At 42.7% G+C, this 18,341-nt stretch overlaps 2 protein-coding genes across 6 annotated transcripts; one reads left to right on the top strand and one right to left on the bottom strand.

Annotated features, from left to right (window-relative positions):
- Window positions 1–4,935: 4,935 nt before the first annotated feature.
- Window positions 4,936–9,744, bottom strand: leng9 (leukocyte receptor cluster (LRC) member 9). Of its 2 annotated transcripts, none has more exons than XM_079165149.1 (8): window positions 9,702–9,744; window positions 9,292–9,429; window positions 7,635–7,728; window positions 6,874–6,998; window positions 6,469–6,795; window positions 6,104–6,347; window positions 5,826–5,946; window positions 4,936–5,744 (listed from the first exon to the last, which is right to left on the bottom strand). In XM_079165149.1, the coding sequence occupies exons 2-8, from the start codon at window positions 9,419–9,421 to the stop codon at window positions 5,082–5,084; spliced, it is 1,704 nt and encodes a 567-aa protein (XP_079021275.1). In that variant the 5' UTR covers window positions 9,422–9,429; window positions 9,702–9,744; the 3' UTR covers window positions 4,936–5,081. The 2 variants fall into 2 exon arrangements, with proteins under 2 accessions (XP_079021275.1, XP_079021276.1); XM_079165150.1 differs by having other exon boundaries at window positions 6,104–6,344.
- A 255-nt stretch (window positions 9,745–9,999) lies between these two features.
- flcn (folliculin) lies at window positions 10,000–17,301 on the top strand. Of its 4 annotated transcripts, none has more exons than XM_079163941.1 (12): window positions 10,000–10,237; window positions 10,415–10,627; window positions 10,793–10,939; window positions 11,062–11,283; window positions 11,389–11,555; window positions 11,651–11,742; window positions 14,231–14,394; window positions 14,616–14,729; window positions 15,522–15,645; window positions 15,772–15,897; window positions 16,493–16,595; window positions 16,673–17,301. In XM_079163941.1, the coding sequence occupies exons 2-12, from the start codon at window positions 10,415–10,417 to the stop codon at window positions 16,878–16,880; spliced, it is 1,680 nt and encodes a 559-aa protein (XP_079020067.1). In that variant the 5' UTR covers window positions 10,000–10,237; the 3' UTR covers window positions 16,881–17,301. The 4 variants fall into 4 exon arrangements, with proteins under 4 accessions (XP_079020067.1, XP_079020066.1, XP_079020065.1 ...); XM_079163940.1 differs by having other exon boundaries at window positions 10,793–10,951; XM_079163939.1 differs by having other exon boundaries at window positions 15,522–15,897.
- The last annotated feature ends 1,040 nt before the right edge of the window (window positions 17,302–18,341 follow it).

Raw genomic sequence — 18,341 nt, 5'->3', positions numbered from 1 at the left:
TACACTGCTGAGGCTTTTTGCTATCCCTATTGATTCGTGTATACTGCGCATGATAAAGTTTAGATTTAGCCACAGTCAACGCCAGACAATTTCCCTTTCAGATTTGGGGCGTTTATGGCTCAGATCAAGTTAACAGCTCGCCCACTGGCCAGACAGGGCGGCTGTAAGCCCATTACAGTAAGCCTGTTCACCTTAATGGTTTCAGCAGCCCAACTGTCACAAATCGAATCATTGCCAACACTCCATTTCCCTTATTAAAATGGTGCTGAACATAATGGTTCACACGCTGGGAGAGTCGCATCCATCCGACGCACATCAGCAGTGCAAACAGATTGTGCGCCGTAATATTTATGCATTCCTTCATGACCATTTATCTTGAGTGAATTCATTAGATTAGATGCATTTTTGGAGCTGTGAGGCAAGTCTATGAGGTGCATTTATCAGACTTTGGAGACGATAAAAGCTTTTTGAGAGGCATAATAATCAAGTGAGAGAATAATTCCGCAATCAAAGGAGAATCAGGCTACCTGTTGTGATCACCGCCAACAATAAAGTGGGTCAATAAAGAAAAGCATTTCCTGTGATTGATGACAAACTGCACTAATAACGATTTTCCCCGCGAGGAAGAGGCAGCATACACCTTTATGGAACAACTAAAGATAAAGAAATATGAATCACCAGCATGACAGCAGGTTATCCGTCTTATTGGGATATCACTTCTCACACAAAATCAATTCTGGATGTGTGTAGAGGAAACACACAGCGGTGACAGACTTCAGGTCAAAGTTCAGGTATTCTCCTGCAACCCAGAAACTTATTGAAGCAACTTAATGAGGTGCTGACGGACGTGAGGGGAGGGGCAGGTCACGGTCCTGTGGAGCAGCGGTTACTCAGCAGTTGTCACAGATAGGAAGTCTCTACTTGATGTGACGTCTCCTGCCAGCTCGTTATCATGCCTTTTACCATTGCATAACTGAAGACAAACAAATGTGATTTTGAGTTCAGTCGGTGGAGAAGAAAAGAAAAATAAAGGGACAGACGAGGAGCGAGATGGTGAAGAAACCACCTCCTCTCTCCCAACTGTGAGCTCTTAAGAAGAAAGAAAACACAAAAATACACACAAAAACAGGAGAATAATTCTGCCGCGTTCAGTCTGCACGGAGCTCAGACGACACAGAGAATGAAATCACTTGCGTGAGACGAGACTCCATGATGTCTGAATGTAAAGAAAAGGGCCATTTTGTGAGGCAACTAATGAGAACAAGGCTGAGGCATCTCTGTCAGCTGAATTTAGGATCATCTTTAGCACAGGAAATTCATCTCCACCTACATCTTTTTATGGCAATACAACTCTCTTGAGCAGAATATATAATCAATGTAGTCCTTTTGCTGCTGCAATGATGCACATAAAATCTGTTATGATTCACATTACAGCCAAAGCGGTCATCTAACATCCTTTTAACAACAACCTTAATGACCGTAATTTATGAGAGAAAATGACAGTCACACGAAAATTAAATTAAATGAATTAACATCGTTATGAAGGATGCAAAAGTTAGTTTTATGTGCTGATGTGAAGCGAGAGGAAAATCATTTTCACTTTACAGTCATCTGTAAAATTGATGTTCAGCTCCGCAACAATGAACCTTCAAAGTGAGTGCAGCTGACCGAAGGTAAGTGAGTGCAGCTCATAGTCAGTAAGTCAGAGCGAATCAGTGCTTTGATGTGTGCAAGAGTCCAGCGTGACAAGATGATGGTGACAAAACGCTTCCACACGTCTGACCGAACAAACCAATGCACAACTAGATATTATCCTGCAGATTAAAACAAATAGTCCGCAACACATTTAGAGGAAATATGAGACAAATTAACTATAACTGGTTGGGAAATAATTGGGAGAAGATTCATCCAATAGGCGCAATAGTTGAAAATATAAGCCTGAGTCCATTTTGGCAATATGGTGTAATAGTTTCATGATCATCCATCAAGCATATTTGAAATAAATAAGCATTAATTAATTAGCAATACACTGTGAAGTGGTGTAATGTGTAATTCATCATATTTCACTGGATTGAGGATTCATCTTTCCACCATATCAACAATTAAGCCGTAATCAACAGAAGAGAGAGATCAGTCTCTTACCTCAGTCGGTTGTGTTGGGAGGTTTCTCTCTCCTCCTCGTCTCTTCACTCCGCCGGTGTTCGTGAAATATTAACCCACTCAAAGGGGTATACTGCCAGCCATCAACGCTTGATGCTCTTGAAAAAACATCATCCTGAAAAAGTAGCTTGGAGACATGCCAAAAATATGTCAAAATGGGGGTAAAAAGAAGGAGCCGATAATTCTTGCGGTTAGTGAAATGTTAAATAGCCAATAATTGAATGGTTGTCTGGTGACAGTGGAGAGGTGCTTGTGTTGATGGATGAGAGAGGAGCTCTCAGTGAGAACGAGCGAGCGAGAGAGACAGAGTGTGAGAGAGAGAGAGAGTGAGTTAGAGAGAGAGCGAGAGAGAGAGAGAGAGAGAGAGAGAGAGGGATTAAGATTGAGGAGACACCCCTAAGGGACCCTTTATCGTTGCATTGTAGCCCTACGTAGCTTAACGCCCAAGCGACTTCACAACGCGATATTGCCCAAAGATAATGAATCTGTTAACGGGGATTAGCGGGGTCTAACCCCTCAGTCACTTCAAACTGAGGCACTCTTGTAATTGCCGACCCCCACCAACCATCCACGCACACTCCCATGAACCAGACCAATCTCCGTCCAGACTACCACACTGAACCCTGACCGGATTACTGAGAGAAAGAGTCAAAAGGAATCCAACTGTGCGCGCTAGATAATAGTGAAAATAGAATTTTTCAAAATCCACTCACATGTTGGGTGCAAAACAGTGAACTCCTGCCTATATGACAGCACTGTTAAGGCTGCGACGTGTCGGGAGCTAATGTGAGGTAGAGATGCACATAGAATTAAGAGTAAGAGAAGCGAATAAACACACAAAGATGAATTTGGGAAGAGGGGAGATGCAGGGGAAGGCGAAAAAAGTGGGTTCCCAGGGAGTGATGCTGAGAGAAAGAGGGAGGGAGGGTGAGAGACGGTGTGAACAATGAATAGAGGGGGGGAGGGAGGGGGTGAGAGGGGCACCATGCAATGGGTTTTTAGGCAAAACCAGCTTTCAGTGGAGGCTGCAGAACAGCATCAACACTGACTTAGTGAGGAGGCAGGAGGCAGTGATAGAAGTGATGAGAGCACGCTGATGGATGGAGATGCTCGATGGGTGATTTGACTGAGAAATGCAAATTGGAGATATGATGGTGTAAAAAGAGTACGGTGTTTGTCTGGCAGTGGAGGAAGAGGGGCAGAAGCGAGCGAGCAAAGAGGGAGGGGGCGGCGTTAGTTTTTCTGTGTCACTGAAAGAGAGTGGGGGAAGGGAGGCAGGGGAGATAATGCGAGCGAGGGAGCAAACAGTAAAGAGCCAGAGAGCATACTCACTGACTCATACAGCCTATGTATAGTACATGTATATGTATGTATGTGTGTGTGAAAGAAGACAACATTATATTATGTATGCAAGAGTTGTTCAGGGAGCGTTTACGCAGCCTCCGTGTCTGTATGTTAAACCACGGCAACAGTACCGCATCCAGGCCATCCATCCATCACTGATAAAATATCACCACTCGCAGGATTTGAAATAACCAATTCAATATTTAATGTCCTTCACAATCTCGCGGTTATAATTCATTGCAAAAAGGCATACAAAGTCATCGTTCTTGTGGAACACCCATCCATGCAATATTTATACAAACAGATTAATTGTGGAGTAATGAGCTGCACAATACAACTATATAGTTGATTCATAGCTGTATAGAAAACGCTTATCCCCTCATAAACAATTCATGTCTCGCTCATAAGCCTTTATGGCAGTTGCATATGTCGTGTCTGCGTAAAACAGTGACGCTCAAAGTGCACGGAGAAGTTGGTCCTGAACAACTTATTTGGCGCATAGAGGAAAAAAATGTACAGTCTACTAAAACCGTATGTTTGATGATGTTTTATGGTTCAAAGATAACAATCCTTTCCAACTATTTCCATGTGTCCTGATTTGACACTTTTTACTTGTTTTAAGATCACCTGCATCTGCAGCAGGTGATGTTTAATCAGTTCTTCTTTACAAAGGCTTCAACCAATGTATATTGTGATTATCAATTAATCTGATTATTTTCTTAATTAAACTATTAATTCTGACCAACAAAATTGCAAAAAAAGTCCTGAAGTCCATGTCTTCAAATTGCAGCTGTTTAACAAACAAAAGAAAGCAAATCTTTTATTTTATTTATAAGACAAGACAAAGATAAGAAGCGTGTTCTTACCATGGAGATGCTAGAACGACATAATTGATTAATCTACTGATCAACAGATTGTCTAATCATTTTAGTTCTGATTTCCTTTGTTTTCTTTGTCCATTGTGGGCTTTATAGTGTATTTTTCAATTTAAATCAACTAAAGCCAACCTACAAGACTTTGCATTACTATAACATGAAAAATAGACATAAAGTACAATTAATATACTTGTGTTCATCTGTTTTTTTGTCTTTATATTCTTTTATTCAGACAGGCAAAGTAAACATCTGTGACTTTAGCAAGTACTGGATGTATTGTATCAACTTGCATCATAAATTCCCGATATTATTATTCTATGAAGACTACATTCACGTCTCATCTTGCAATATCAACTGGCCAAATAACGTCGGCCCTAAGGAAATTAAGGAAAATACATACGTTTAAAATCATATTACAATTCAAGTGTAGTCGGGTCATTGTATCCTTTGGCATCTTAAAACAGTTTAGTATAATTTAAAATAGTGTGCTTGCTGTCAATTTACTCCCTTTAGGCCTTACTATAAAACGTACTTCACCCGATTATCTTTATAAGTGCACCTTATTTAAATTAAGTTAATAACTTACAGACATGAGATTTGATTGATGAATCCACATGGCTAGTGCAAATCTCACAGGTATTGCACCAGGTGTATTAACATACATGTATGTAGTGCGTGCGTGTGAAATGAGCCACTCTTCTATCACCGAAGAGTTACCGTGCACACGGTCTCATAAAAACCCTGTTCTTCAGAAAAGCCCATGGCACAAAGGTGTAAGGTGTTTACTGGCAGACGGCCAAAGTTTAAACCCTTCCCCACCTTCAGCTCCCCCACCCCTTCAAACACCCTGTCCTTCTCAAAGCCCTCTACCTTGGCCAGTGTGAGATGGTAGCGCGGGTTGTTGGAGTCCTTGTGGAGCCAGCCCTCCTTGCTGTAGGCCTCCTGCAGGCCGGCGTTGAGCTGCTGGAGGTGAAGCTGCGGCTGGGGGCTCAGGTACAGCACCCTCCCGTTGAAGTGCTTCAGCTTCACGGGGAAGGTCAGAGACACCGGCGGGTTGCGATCCAAATGGGCGAACCGTCGGAGGACCTCCCCGGCGGCGGCTACCTCGGCCGGGCCGGGCAAATTCAGGAGGCACATGGTGACGTGGAGGCTGGCGGCGGTCTGCCAGTGAGGGGCGGAGGCGGGGAGAAGGGAGGTGACCTCCTCCTGCAACTGCTGGAAAGAGGAGAGGATGGCCGGAGTGTTGGCCCTGAAGGTTATGAAGTGCGTGGGGCGTTTCTTAGCGGGGCGACCGCCGCCACGCTTCTCTCTCTGCTCCAGAGGTGCTGATGGATTCTGGCTCTTGTTCTGGGCTTGGAAAAAACTCTGTGTATAATAGAAGAGAGAATCGCTGTGTTAAACTGTAAAAGTAGAACAAGAAGTGATTCAAATTGGAATTCAACCCACCGGAGCATCTTTACTGCCTTCCCAGCTTTCTTTCCACTCTGCCAAATTCTCTTCCTCGCCCTCTCTTACACTTGCTTCCTCTTTTTGGGATAAGGACATTTGGTCTTTTGGAGCCTCGGGTCTAAAATCAAAGTGAAAGGCAGGATGTATTTTGCATGATTGCTTTCCAAGTCACACAACTTGATGTTAAGTCTTATAGACACAGTGAAAAAAGAAACATGTAGAGGAGTTGTTATCTGTTCTCAGTTAAATTTAAACGATGAACACGAACTCCAGACCTCATTGCAGCCTCCTCCGCAACACTTGCTCCTCGTGATTCCTGTTGTTCCTCAGAAGTGTCTCCTTGGCACTTTGGAGCTGGTTGTGTTGACTCAGGGGTGTGAGCGTTCATCTCACTCTGCTTCTCTTCCTCCAGATGTGTGTTCTCGGGGTGAGAACACTCCTCTGTTTCACTCTCTTCCTGCAGGTGCAGACTCTCAATTGGTGGCTCGTCTTGTTGTTGCTCTTCTGTGTTCATTTCTTCTGGAATAATTTGTTACATTTGGTTAGCATGAATTCTGCAGAGTGGTCCAGGCTTTTGTACATGTACTGTATGTCAGTTTGTATCTGGTTGTGTGTAAGGTGGGGGTAGCGATAACCTCACCTTTTACTTCCCCCTCCCCTCCAAAGGGGGGAGCCAGAGATTGACCGGTGGAGCCAAACACTCTGTCAGTCCTGCTGTGGCGGTCCCAGACCCGGTGCCCTCTGTAGCTGAAGTACTGGATCCTGTGTCTGGGCAGAGCCAGCTCTAAAGAGTAATCACAGTCGCACGGGTCGGTGTCCCAGTTGAAGTCGTTGAAGGGACGCTCCAGCACGCCAAGGAAGCGATCCACGTACCCCACGACAAAGTCTGTCCCGTCCGCCGATGAGTCCCACAGGATCCGAGAGATGACTTCATCTGCCGTGCGCATGCGAGGCTTCTTGTTCACCTCTGCAGGAGATAAAAATAAAAAACGTTAACACATTAAAACAAAAGTGAGAAAATAAATCTGATGACGCAAGGAGGGACCTTTTGCCTCGTATTTTGGCTTCGTTGCTTTGTTCACTTTCTTCTTCTGTTTTTCCGTCTTTTCGCCATCCTGTTTGTCATCCTGGTCAGGTGACATAGCCCCTGAATCATCTATTGATGGGTCACTAAGACAAGAGATGACGAGCGTGGAAAAAATGCATGAACATGTGGAAAAAAAATGCTCTTAGTCGTTAATTCCCTTTGACACAGATTAACACATTGAGGCAGCCCTCACTTTAATAATAGTTGTTGTGCTACAATGACTTTGAGCCTCTTTATTGTTATAGTTAATAAAGAATAAAGTACATTTAAAAAAAGACACTTCTGAAGAATTACTGTATCTGTAGGTGGAGCTTTGCATTGTGTCGTTGAAGGAGAGGTTAACATTTCAAGTCTGACTTGAAAACAACACTCACGTGCCCACGTGTACAATGAAAGAGCAATTGGTGAATGAAATTGTCGCAGAATTGAGATTCTGTCCCTCATCACTTATACTGCAACAATTACAACAACCAGGTATACTCTCAGTGTGCATAGAGGCGTGTGGGTGTTGCTTTAAAATGGGCTTTTAAAAAAAGTGAGCCTCTCCTTTAACATGCAGGCATCCATCTATCCAACAGGAGCCGCTTTGGTTCTACAATAATTTTGCGAAACCATTTAGTGTTACTACAAATAAATGATGTACATGTCAAGAATGTAACTTAGAATTAAAAGTCCTCCTTCACGGTGAGTTTGCTGAACAAGGTAAAGCCAGAGCAGACCTGTGAGAGAAACGACATCTGTGGCCAAAATGACACTTTCCCATCAGGAAAAACCGGCACACGTTGACTCCGTTCTCACCCCGTTCTGCTGACTCTGTCAATGATAGAGCGAGAGAGAGAGAGAGAAAGAGAGAGAGAGATAGAGAGAGAGACAGACAGAGCGACAGAGAGACAGAGAGAGAGAGATAGACAGACAGAGAGAGAGAGACAGAGAGAGACAGAGAGAGAGAGAGAGAGAGAGAGACAGAGAGACAGAGAGAGACAGAGAGACAGAGCGACAGAGAGAGAGAGAGAGAGAGAGAGAGACAGACAGAGAGAGACAGAGAGAGAGAGAGAGAGAGAGAGAGAAAGTGCAATAAAACTGTAATAAAAGTCTGTAATGAAATCGAGCAACCTCTTAATCTGCATTTAAATTAAATTAAAGAAACAAAGCAACGACATAAATAAAAGGTGAATTATACCCAAAGTAGCCCCGCGTAACACCAGCGGCCTTGTCTTTGTTTTGTGATGCTTGCCATATAATTTTTAACCAATATGTTGAGGATGTTGAGAGTTTATCAAGTTAAATATCCACCGACATGAGTACCTGACCTCCTTTACTGAACAGGCAGAGGGCCCCACCAGGCTGAATAAGAGTCACGCAGTGGGCCGGAGCTCCTCACATTGTGTGTGTTGACTGTTTACTTAAGCCAGTAGGATGGATACATTAAGATAAGCAGTAGTGTGTGAAAGTAATCTGTTTCTGCTGTATGCGTTGTCAATACATGGTTGAGTTGTGTCTCCATGTCAGTGAGATATGTTTGTGTGTGTCTGATCACACATAGATGTTAAATGTACAGATCAAAGGAAATAAGATCCACAATCATCTGCCATCAAATGTTGAACTCTTGTATTAGATTCCTTATGATCCTTGTCTAAACAGGTCTGATATTGCAACTAAGGGATTAATAAGTGATTAATCCCCAGGAGTAAAAACTGGAAGTGGAAAAGGGTGATGTGTTTAACACCATATTACTATTACTATAGCACTACAACTCATGTAACAGGTGGCAATGACTCGTCCCAGAAGATTTAAAATGTCAGCCAAGTATCTGAGCCAGTTGCCTGTAAACTCAAACACACACCACACCCCCTACGCCGCTATGTCGAGATAGGAGGCCTGGATGTGACGCACACCCCAAATATTTTAATTATCAGCTGTAATGTTTTCCTTTCCACTGAGATGGCACCGACTTGCAAAGGTTGACGAGGTCACGGGGAGAACATGAGAGTCAACACTGGAAGTGACTGGATGAAATAAAAATGAAGGAGATCTTTATTCCTTGGAACGTCTGTCTGGATTTGAGCCCAGTAATACAGGCGGTACAGGCTCCTGACTCACAGCTAACTCATTCATCTCCGCCTTCCAGTCTTTGATCCAGCCACACCACTGAGAGCTTACCAGAAATCAAATTGTTCACAGTAACACAGACATATATCAAAGACTGGGGAATTGTATTACGTAGTCTATTACTTGGTAAAGACTCAAGACTGATTTCAGTGATAGATAGTTACAAACACAGTAGATACTAGTATCTTTGATATGTGTTACATGGATTTACCTACTGCTATGTAATGTCTCAAAGGAAGTTAGTTCCTGTGTATGAGGCTTACTTACCTGCTGTGGCTTTTGGGGTGTCTTTTTCAGGGACCCCTGCCTCTGGCCTGGGGGTGTCTGTCAGGTTGGTCCCCTCATCCTTCTGGTTCTCTGGTGGAACTGAGGCTGTTCCTACTCCGTCTGACGCCATGCTCAAATCTGTGATTTAAAACGAAACATTACTTCAAACCCGTTTGCTGTGTCAATTTTGTTTTTGTTGCTGTTATTGTTTTGCCTAACGTAGTGACAAAATAAAACCGGACACTCCTAAAAAATAATGCGGAAGTGGTTGTTTAGCGTTAAAACCATGATTACAACACCTTTAAAAACTCAACAACTCATTGAGAAAATAATCGGTATATTTAGATAATACATATACACACAAACACCTCTTTAAAAATCACCTGTAAGATATTTTTAGACATACTAACCGAAGGAGCACACGATTCTGACTTGTTATCGCCCTTTAACCCTGAGGTTGTAATAGCAGAAGGAGTCATGGGTAATGTAGTTTGAATGTGTCTTTCGACGAGAAATGCTTTTGTGGAAGCACTAACGTTATATAAAGCCGGGTACTTGCAGATAAATCAGTTATCTGCAGAGACTAGCTTATTGCTGTAAAAATAACTGAGACATTTTCGACTCAACGGTTAAAATTACGAAAAAAGCTCGCGCAGCTAACTGCCATGCGTCATTTGTTCTCGAGCGCGTGACTCCTTGTCATGTGACAGGATCTGTTGTCAGCGAGGAGCTGCACAGATGGAAAACACAACAAAGAAAGTGTAGAAAATCTAAATCCGAGACGCCGAGGATCATGGATTTTTGTAAAACGGACAGAATTGAGTTTGTTTTATATCACGTTTAAAATGTTGCTATTTTAATAACGGTTTTTTTTACGCTGCGACCAATGAATGTCCCTGTGTGAAGTGGCATTGAGTCATTTGTTGAACTTTGTTCTGTGCTGAAGGTAAGACGATCTGATATTATCAGTTGTAGTGAATACGTCTTCACCCTTGTGTTACTTAGTGATCTAAGTGACTGACCAGAAACAAATGTTAAGTTATGAACCGCTTGTTAATGCTCACATCAGGCTCAAACGTATTCAGCTCAATAAACATGAAAAAACGTGTTGTCTCCCTTTCAGATGAATGCTCTGGTTGCCCTCTGTCACTTCTGTGAGCTCCATGGCCCTCGGACGTTGTTTTGCACCGAGGCACTGCACACTCCAATGCCGTCCCCTTCATCCCAGACAGGTGCCCCAGTGCCTGGGGACAGGGACAGAGATGGTGACCGTGAAGGTGAAGGGCTGACCATGAGGGCCAACAGCTCGGCCACACAGAGAGGGGAAATGTGTGAGGTGAGGACAGAACCTGAACTCCATTTGAACGGAGCCACCCTTCTTCCTGCCTGTCTTCTCCATTATAACACTCTAGTGACAATGTGACAATGGTGTATGCAGGTTGGTCCACAGTCCTGTCATCTATCTCAAAGTAATAATGTTCCTCTTCTCCTCGCCTCATAGGGATGTCGATCTCTTCCTGCATCTCACCCGGGATTTGTGAGCATTGATGATGAAACAGGCATTCGCTTCCTGAGCCACCAGCATCCCAGACAGCCACAGCTGTTCAGCGTGGTCCGCCAGGCCTGCGTACGCAGCCTCAGCTGTGAGGTAAACAGTGATGTACGTCTTCATGTATGTATGTACGTACGTGTGTGTGTGTGTCACACATCTGATGCACTAAATGAACGTCCATCACCACATATACTTTTGCTCTCCGTCCGTTTCATCAGGTGTGTCCCGGTCGTGAAGGACCGATTTTCTTCGGAGATGAGCAACACGGTTTTGTGTTCTCACACACCTTTTTTATCAAAGACAGCCTGGCCAGGGGCTTCCAGCGCTGGTACAGCATTGTGATGGTAGCAATGGACAGGATCTACCTTATCAACTCCTGGCCTTTCCTGTTACGCCACCTTAGACTCACTATACAGAGCCTGCAAAGCACAGCCCTCAAGGTATAGGGTGCACACATACCGACATACCTTTATTCAGTTTATTCAGATACAAATATGAAGACTTGTTCTGCATGTGTGTGACTATGGTACTGTTCTCTCCATCAGGTGTTTGACAATGAACAAGGAGTTTGTCCCCAGCGTGCAGTGAGGATGAACAGTGTCTTCTCACCAGCAGTTTTCCCACACCAAAGGAGTGGCAACGCAGCCCGATCGCTAACTTCACTTACACAGCATCAGAACCTATGGGCCAGCCTGCATTCGTCCTTTAGCTGGTGAGTCGATGCACCATCAGCCCCACTGTGACATACAAGCTGTCGTCCGTAATGGCTCACCTTGACGTGGATTTGTGTTTTCACGTCGTCTCCAGGCTGCTGAAGGCATGTGGTTGTCGTCTGACGGAGAAGCTACTGGAGGGAGCCCCCACTGAGGACACACTGGTGCTCATAGAGAGACAGACAGGTAGTCACATTGTCGTTAATTAACCCTTCTGTTATGTTCGTTTCTTAGGTACAGCCATGATGTTCGTGGGTCAATATGACCCGGTGCATGTTTAATCATCCAAAAGTTGTCAGAAACCAAAAAATCCTAATAAATATAGTTTGTACCTCATCACCAACACCCTTACTAACAATTCAATCAGTATTTAGTGGAATGAAGTTATTCACCCCTCCATAGATCATAGTTCAATGAGGGTAACTCACTCGTTTTAATGAAAAATACATGTTAAAACAATTTTTTAGGTACATTTGAAAAGCCTAGATGTAAATTGCATTAGTCTACCATAACATGTATTTTTCTCTAAATTATTTTTACATTTTGAAACATTATTTTTTTCATGGGGTGATGTAGATAAATGGAGATGAGACACCTCTGCTGTTCAGGGTCATATTGACCCGCTCACTCAAAATCAAGCCAAATGAGTCATGAGGATTTGTATTGAAATTAAACTGTACTCATGTTTACTTGTAGTGTTAAGGAACAGACATTTACAAAAATTAACAAGATATGAACACAATGAACGAGGTGTGTGTGTGTGTATGTGTGTGTCTGTGTGTGTGTGTGTGTGTGTGTGTGTGTGTGTGTGTGTGTGTGTGTGTGTGTGTGTGTGTGTGTGTGTGTCTGTCTACACAGCACACGAGTGACATGTCATCACGGTGTGCTTTGTGCTGATACATGTTGCCACTGTCTTTATAATATTTTCGGTATACGTGTGTTGGGTGAGGATGAACACTGTATTTCACAATTTTTTGACACAAATGTCTCGCTTGGAGGATCAGGTATATCAGTTTCCTCATCTGATGGTTCATAATCAGTAACATTGTAATCTGAATTGACCTCAAGATGGTCTTCATGTTCGGACACATCCTCCTCTATTTCACTGTCGTGATCAAGGATGTGCTCCAGAGCCTCCAGGCCTGTCATCCTTTTGTTTCTGTTGCTCATGTTGTCCTCCAGTAAGCTACTGTGTTGCATGTAATGTATCTGCAGAGTGTAATGTTGGTCGGACTCCCAAGCAACCCTTTCATATGTTTCTCCCCTCTCCTGCTAAGTGTGGGCGGAGTTTTCCCGCGAGAAAAAAAAAGGTTCTCGCCAAAATAGTATCTTTCTCGCACAGGTGCGGTAGTGAGACCGCACGTGTGTGTGTGTGTGTGTGTATGTGTGTATGTGTGTGTGTGAAATGGGGTGAAACATGTTGGGAGGAGTAAGAGATACTTTGTCTCACATTTTCAAAGAAAGAAATGGTCTAAACTTGACCCTTCTGACCCCTTATAGCCTCCACTTTCACTGCCGGGTCAAATTAACCCGAACATCATCTCTGTTATATAAACCTGCAGGGGGGGGTTGCACATACATGATATTTTTTATTTAATTTTTTTCACGTTGATTACCCTAATTAAGGCAAGCAGAAGAAGTTTCATACAGAAAAAGTACTTTAAAATATTTTTTCTAGATTTTCAAACTTTGAAACGGGTCAATTTGACCCGCAACATAACAGGAGGGTTAAAGGAAGTTTTTCTTCACTAAACTTTTGTAGTTACCGATCTAACACCTGTTCAAGCCTGTAACTCATTAAAAAATATCTCCATTGACATTAAGCTAATCCCAAAAAGGAGGATCCTTGGCAATGCTTCAGCATATTTTTCATGTTGCTTCCAGGCAAGGTCTGGCCTCTTTCTGGAGGATGATGTCAGCAGATGTCATGTGCGTTGCACATCGGGCCATGGTTTTACCATCAGTCTGAATAGTCTCCTGTGAAAGTGTGATTCACTGGGTCAGTCAGTGCAGACACATGGAAAAAACACAGGGTTATTCACAGAGCCATTGTACTCAAATACACTGCCTTTCCAGAAAGTGTTTACACAATTATTAGTCAAGAATTAAGAGAGTGATTAAAAGATTTTCAGAGACATTTCCGAGTCCAGCGCGGCTCTTAGGTTGTGGAATTTTAATACCCCGTTTCCTTTTATTAATATTGTAAGTCCACTTTATTTCTTTAACTCTTCATCGTCAACATGTGATCGATAAACACACATGAAATACAACAGAAGAAAATAATTACGTCACCCGTATTACACAATATTAAAGTAGTACACATCAAAATGTCAATTTGTACAAACGGTTTTTGTTAAGTTTCTTTTCTTTGAGCACAGACTCAGTCACCCTTACACCCCAGAGGAAGCGGTTTCAACTTGTTCTGACTCGGAAATCTATTACTATGGCAGTTATTAGTCACAGATACGCGGTGAGATTGTACAGTGCTGGTTTTAGTTTGAAAATAGCATGTGTAGCATCATGCTCACATTACCTTCTATATATGGAGAGTGACATTTAACCAGCCCTGTCTACAAGATTTCCTGTGGAATTTCCCCTGCATTGTTTTTTTTTTTACTTGAAAACATTTGTTCATTGCTATTTCTGTTTTTATGTCGATCTCTGTTACCAAAAGAGCAAGAGGAGGAAATGAGCTGCTGGGAGGGAGCAGAAGGAGGCTGTTCGACATCACAGCGGCACCAATTAGAGAGTGAGCTGGGCCTCGACTTCCTGTGTGATGATGAAAAATTCAATGAATTACCCGGCCCAAAATTTAGGTCGCTGAGGCATTTGAGACAGGTAAACTTTATCAGCTTGTCATTTTGTTGTGCAGAAAACTGAAAATAGAGAAATAAAAAGCTTTGGTTTTGGGCTTTTTTGGCTGTAACAAACACAGTTTTTGCATGAATTTATCGTTTTATGGCATTAATCTGATACATATAAGTTAATTCACATTTTAACATCTGCTCACACAACACATCTGTGAGGCGTTGTACATTTCAGTCTGATTTATTCTGCAGGTTCTCGGGGGTGCCGAGTTTCGTCAGCTAGTGTGGCACGTGCTCATGGGAAACCAGGTCATATGGAGAGGCGCTGACCCCGGGCTCATCCAGTCAGCTTTCACGGTGCTCAAGGTAGTTTACTCTGCTGCTGCATCCCTTTCTGCCTCGTTAGGAGACATCGTGTCACTATGATGTGGGTAAATATCAATTAGGACAAGCGATAACACCTGGGTCCTCATCGGTTTAGCCGTTGTTCAATTTAGATGCAGTGTAGTGTAACAAGATTGTAACTCTTACAATAATCATTTAACACAACAGACTTTGGTTTTATCCTGTCATGGTTGAAAAGTACTTGTGAAATATGATGAATCTAAATGATTAATTCCATGTTATGTAAACATATTTGATGAGATATCAACTGATTAGATCGGGTTTCAGCTATTCCTCCACAAAGATACTTTTGTGCATTCATTTTGTTTTTTCTAAATTCCAAGTCTTCCCCTGAAGACATTTGGAGTTAACATTACACGCCTTGAAACAGTCTTTGCCTGTACATGCTCCCCTAACATTTCTATGCTAGATACACAAACAAGATGGAGCTTGTAACTGTTGTCAGTTGACAATTATTGTTCCTTTTTACTCTGGAGAGATATCTGAGTGTGTTTTTACAGCAGAGAGTTTGCCTAGTCATTGACGATGACTTAGTTCTATTCGTGTGTCCCAGTAAACCATGACAGCGTGACATTGAGGCCGCATGAGCAACACCAGGACCCAGAAAGTGAAGCAGCGATCATTCATTTTAGTATTTACACCTGTGCTTTTCCCACTGTGCCATGTCAAACTGCCTTCTGTGAACAAAGGCCTATCAGCCACAATAAGTGAGTGGGCGAGCGGGGCCATTAACTCTGTCCTGTTTCCCATCAGTCTTTGCTCCCAGTAGGCTGTGTGCGTTCGGTGCCATACAGTGCTCAGTATGAGGAGGCCTACAAATGCAACTTCCTGGGTCTAAACCCAGGTGTGAATATTCCAACACACGTCAGCTCCTCAGGTACAAGACTGTCTGTAGACTCGCACTGTGATAGATTGCCGTATGAAACCTCTGAGAGAACTGTTAGAACAAGTCGTACGCTTGAACTTGCAGGTATTTCTTTTCTTCCTTTTGTGTGTCCTGTAGAGTTTTCATTGCTGGTGGATGTCAGTACAGAGAGAAGCGGTCAGATGTCAGCCGTGAGTGAAGACGATATCTACTCACTTTATCAGTTCACCATCAGCAGTGCCAACACACAGCCCACAGACAGGGGTGAGCGCGCATATCTGAAGTTATAAATAGTCACGGTACATTTGCTGCCTCTTTCAATGTCAATATAGTCCTTTGCTTCTTGGTTAAACCCCAAAAGCAAAGAGTGCGTATCTTTGCCTTTAAGGAAGTGACCATGTCTTAACCCTAAAACATGGTCACTTAAGTTTGAATAGTAATTCATTTGAATTAATCATAGAAAATGTTTTTGAAACTTTCTATCACAATTTGGATCTAAATCTGCATAAAAATGATTATCAAAGTTATGTGAGCCAGATTTCTGTTTCATTTAAGTGAGCGCAAATAGCAAAAATATTTAGACATGTCCCGTCCTAGGACATGTCCCGTCCTCTGGATCCACATCAAAGCCTGATTTTTTTTTCTTTTTCTTGGCCCACAGCCCATTTTTCTACCAGCTTTCATTCAAAACAGCACTGTCAACAAGTTTATGAGTTAACTATTGGACAAGAGAGACCAAAAACACAACCCCCTTGTTGGATTTGGCAGGAAAAACGTGAAGGGTTGCACGTAGAACTATAGTATAACTAACAATCATATAATGAACTGTCAAACAACAATCTTTGTCCTCTTTTTCCAGGTCCCGCATTATTGAACAAGCTTGAGGTGGCTCTGTCCAACGAGAACTTGTCTGTGGATGTCGTGTCTCACTGCCTGCTGTGTCTGAAGGAAGAGTGGATGAAGTGAGTAAAGTGAATTCACTCTAATAAAAGACCAACTAGGCTTAAGTAAGATTCTCAAAGCTGTCTCTCTCTTTCAGTAAAGTTAAAGTGCTGTTCAAGTTCTCCAAAGTGGACGGGCGAGGGAGGGAGGACACCCAGAAGGTTCTGGCCCTCCTCGGCGCCACAGGGCCGGGCGAAGAGGACAACGTCAGGCTGCTCAAGTTCTGGATGACTGGACTCAGCAAAACCTACAAGAGTCATTTAATGACAGCCGTCCGAGGTGGGGAGAGGAGCCCCAGCCAATAAAAAGAGAAGGAGAGAGAGGTAGAGGGTAGAGGGGAGAGGGGGGGGGTAAAGGAAATCAAAGATGGGGAAATTCTATCAAAGGGAAAGCGAAAGCAAGAGTCTTGTCATCCACCACTTTTGTGAAATGTTTGGGACTTTTAGTGGAAAGAAAGAGGAATGTGAATGGATGACAGAAGTGCTCTGGCTCATCCGTTATTGTTTTTTTAAGTAATCTAAGGTTCCTTCCCCTGATTTATTATCCTGCACGGATTAACACATTTGGTCAGTTTAGATAATGTATGAGCTCTTTTGTTTGTCAAAGGGAATTATTGTAGAAGAGCTCTTCATAGTAATATGTTTAACTTATTACAAACAGACTTTGCACTTTGTTTACTCTTTTTCTGATGTTTTAAAATGAAAATAAATGAATATGAATATGTCACTCTGGTATTTTTTTATATCTTTATTCCACGATTGGCTCCATCTTGTGGTGAGCTGAAAGAATAAAGAGGGAGTGAGTTGAACGAGGTGAGCGGGATTTCATTGCCGGCCCCCACTCACTTGTTTCAGTGGCTGTCAGCCAACCAGCCCCGAAGTGGTGTAAGACAACACTTATAAGGTTTTCTGATGTCCTGAAATGAACAAAGCGGTTGCATAACACGGCCTCGCTCCAGCACGGCGACCACATCAGCAGGACTTTAGCTTCTTAATGAGCTAGTAGCTCTCTGATCCACTAAAAGGCTGAGTTTTTTTATTTTCATACCACAGTTATTTGAGCCTGTTGCTTTGCTGAAGCTTGCAGACTTCAGTCAATAAAATTCAGCAACATACGGCTTTGTTTAAAGTAGGGGGGGCTGCTTTTTTTCTTTCTTTACCCATACCTATGTACCAATTGTGTAACAAAAAGACATATTCAAACACATGTTTGACTCAAGCTTTCCTCCTAAAATGGATCTGTGTCTCAACATCGCTCGTGTGCTTTTGTGTCCTACTAGGTTTTTTTTTGGTTATGCATTTCTCTGACTAACTCAAATCTGGATTTGATTTAGCAAGTTTCTATAAAAGAAGCACAAACATAATTTGCTGCAGTGCCACAAATTAGTTACATATTTACTTGTGAAACAGGAAGGCGGCACAGTGACAGGATATTTATACCCGGCATTAAAACGCATAGTATATGTGAAGAGGTTGTGATGATGATGCCTCTGGGAGTGTTAAGGACTTTCTTGTGCTGAGGCTGCTGCTCTCTAGTTTCCTTTTCCCGCTCAGCAGAGATTGGACTTTGGGACGCTGTGCTGTTTAATTTGGCTCGTGTTCAAAAAAAGGACACAGAAGAACAATTCCTCTAAGACATGAAGAAACTTTTTACTTCCTTTCATTAGTAATAAACACCTCTCGTGACGTCTAACAGGAAATCGAAATGACTCTGCGCTTCACACAACCTGAGGGGACAAAACAACACTTTACAGACAGGATGATGAC

The sequence above is a fragment of the Pholis gunnellus genome (genome assembly GCF_910591455.1).
Source record: "Pholis gunnellus genome assembly, chromosome: 8".
Classification (NCBI taxonomy): domain Eukaryota; kingdom Metazoa; phylum Chordata; class Actinopteri; order Perciformes; family Pholidae; genus Pholis; species Pholis gunnellus.
This window is presented reverse-complemented; position numbering and strand designations above follow the sequence as displayed.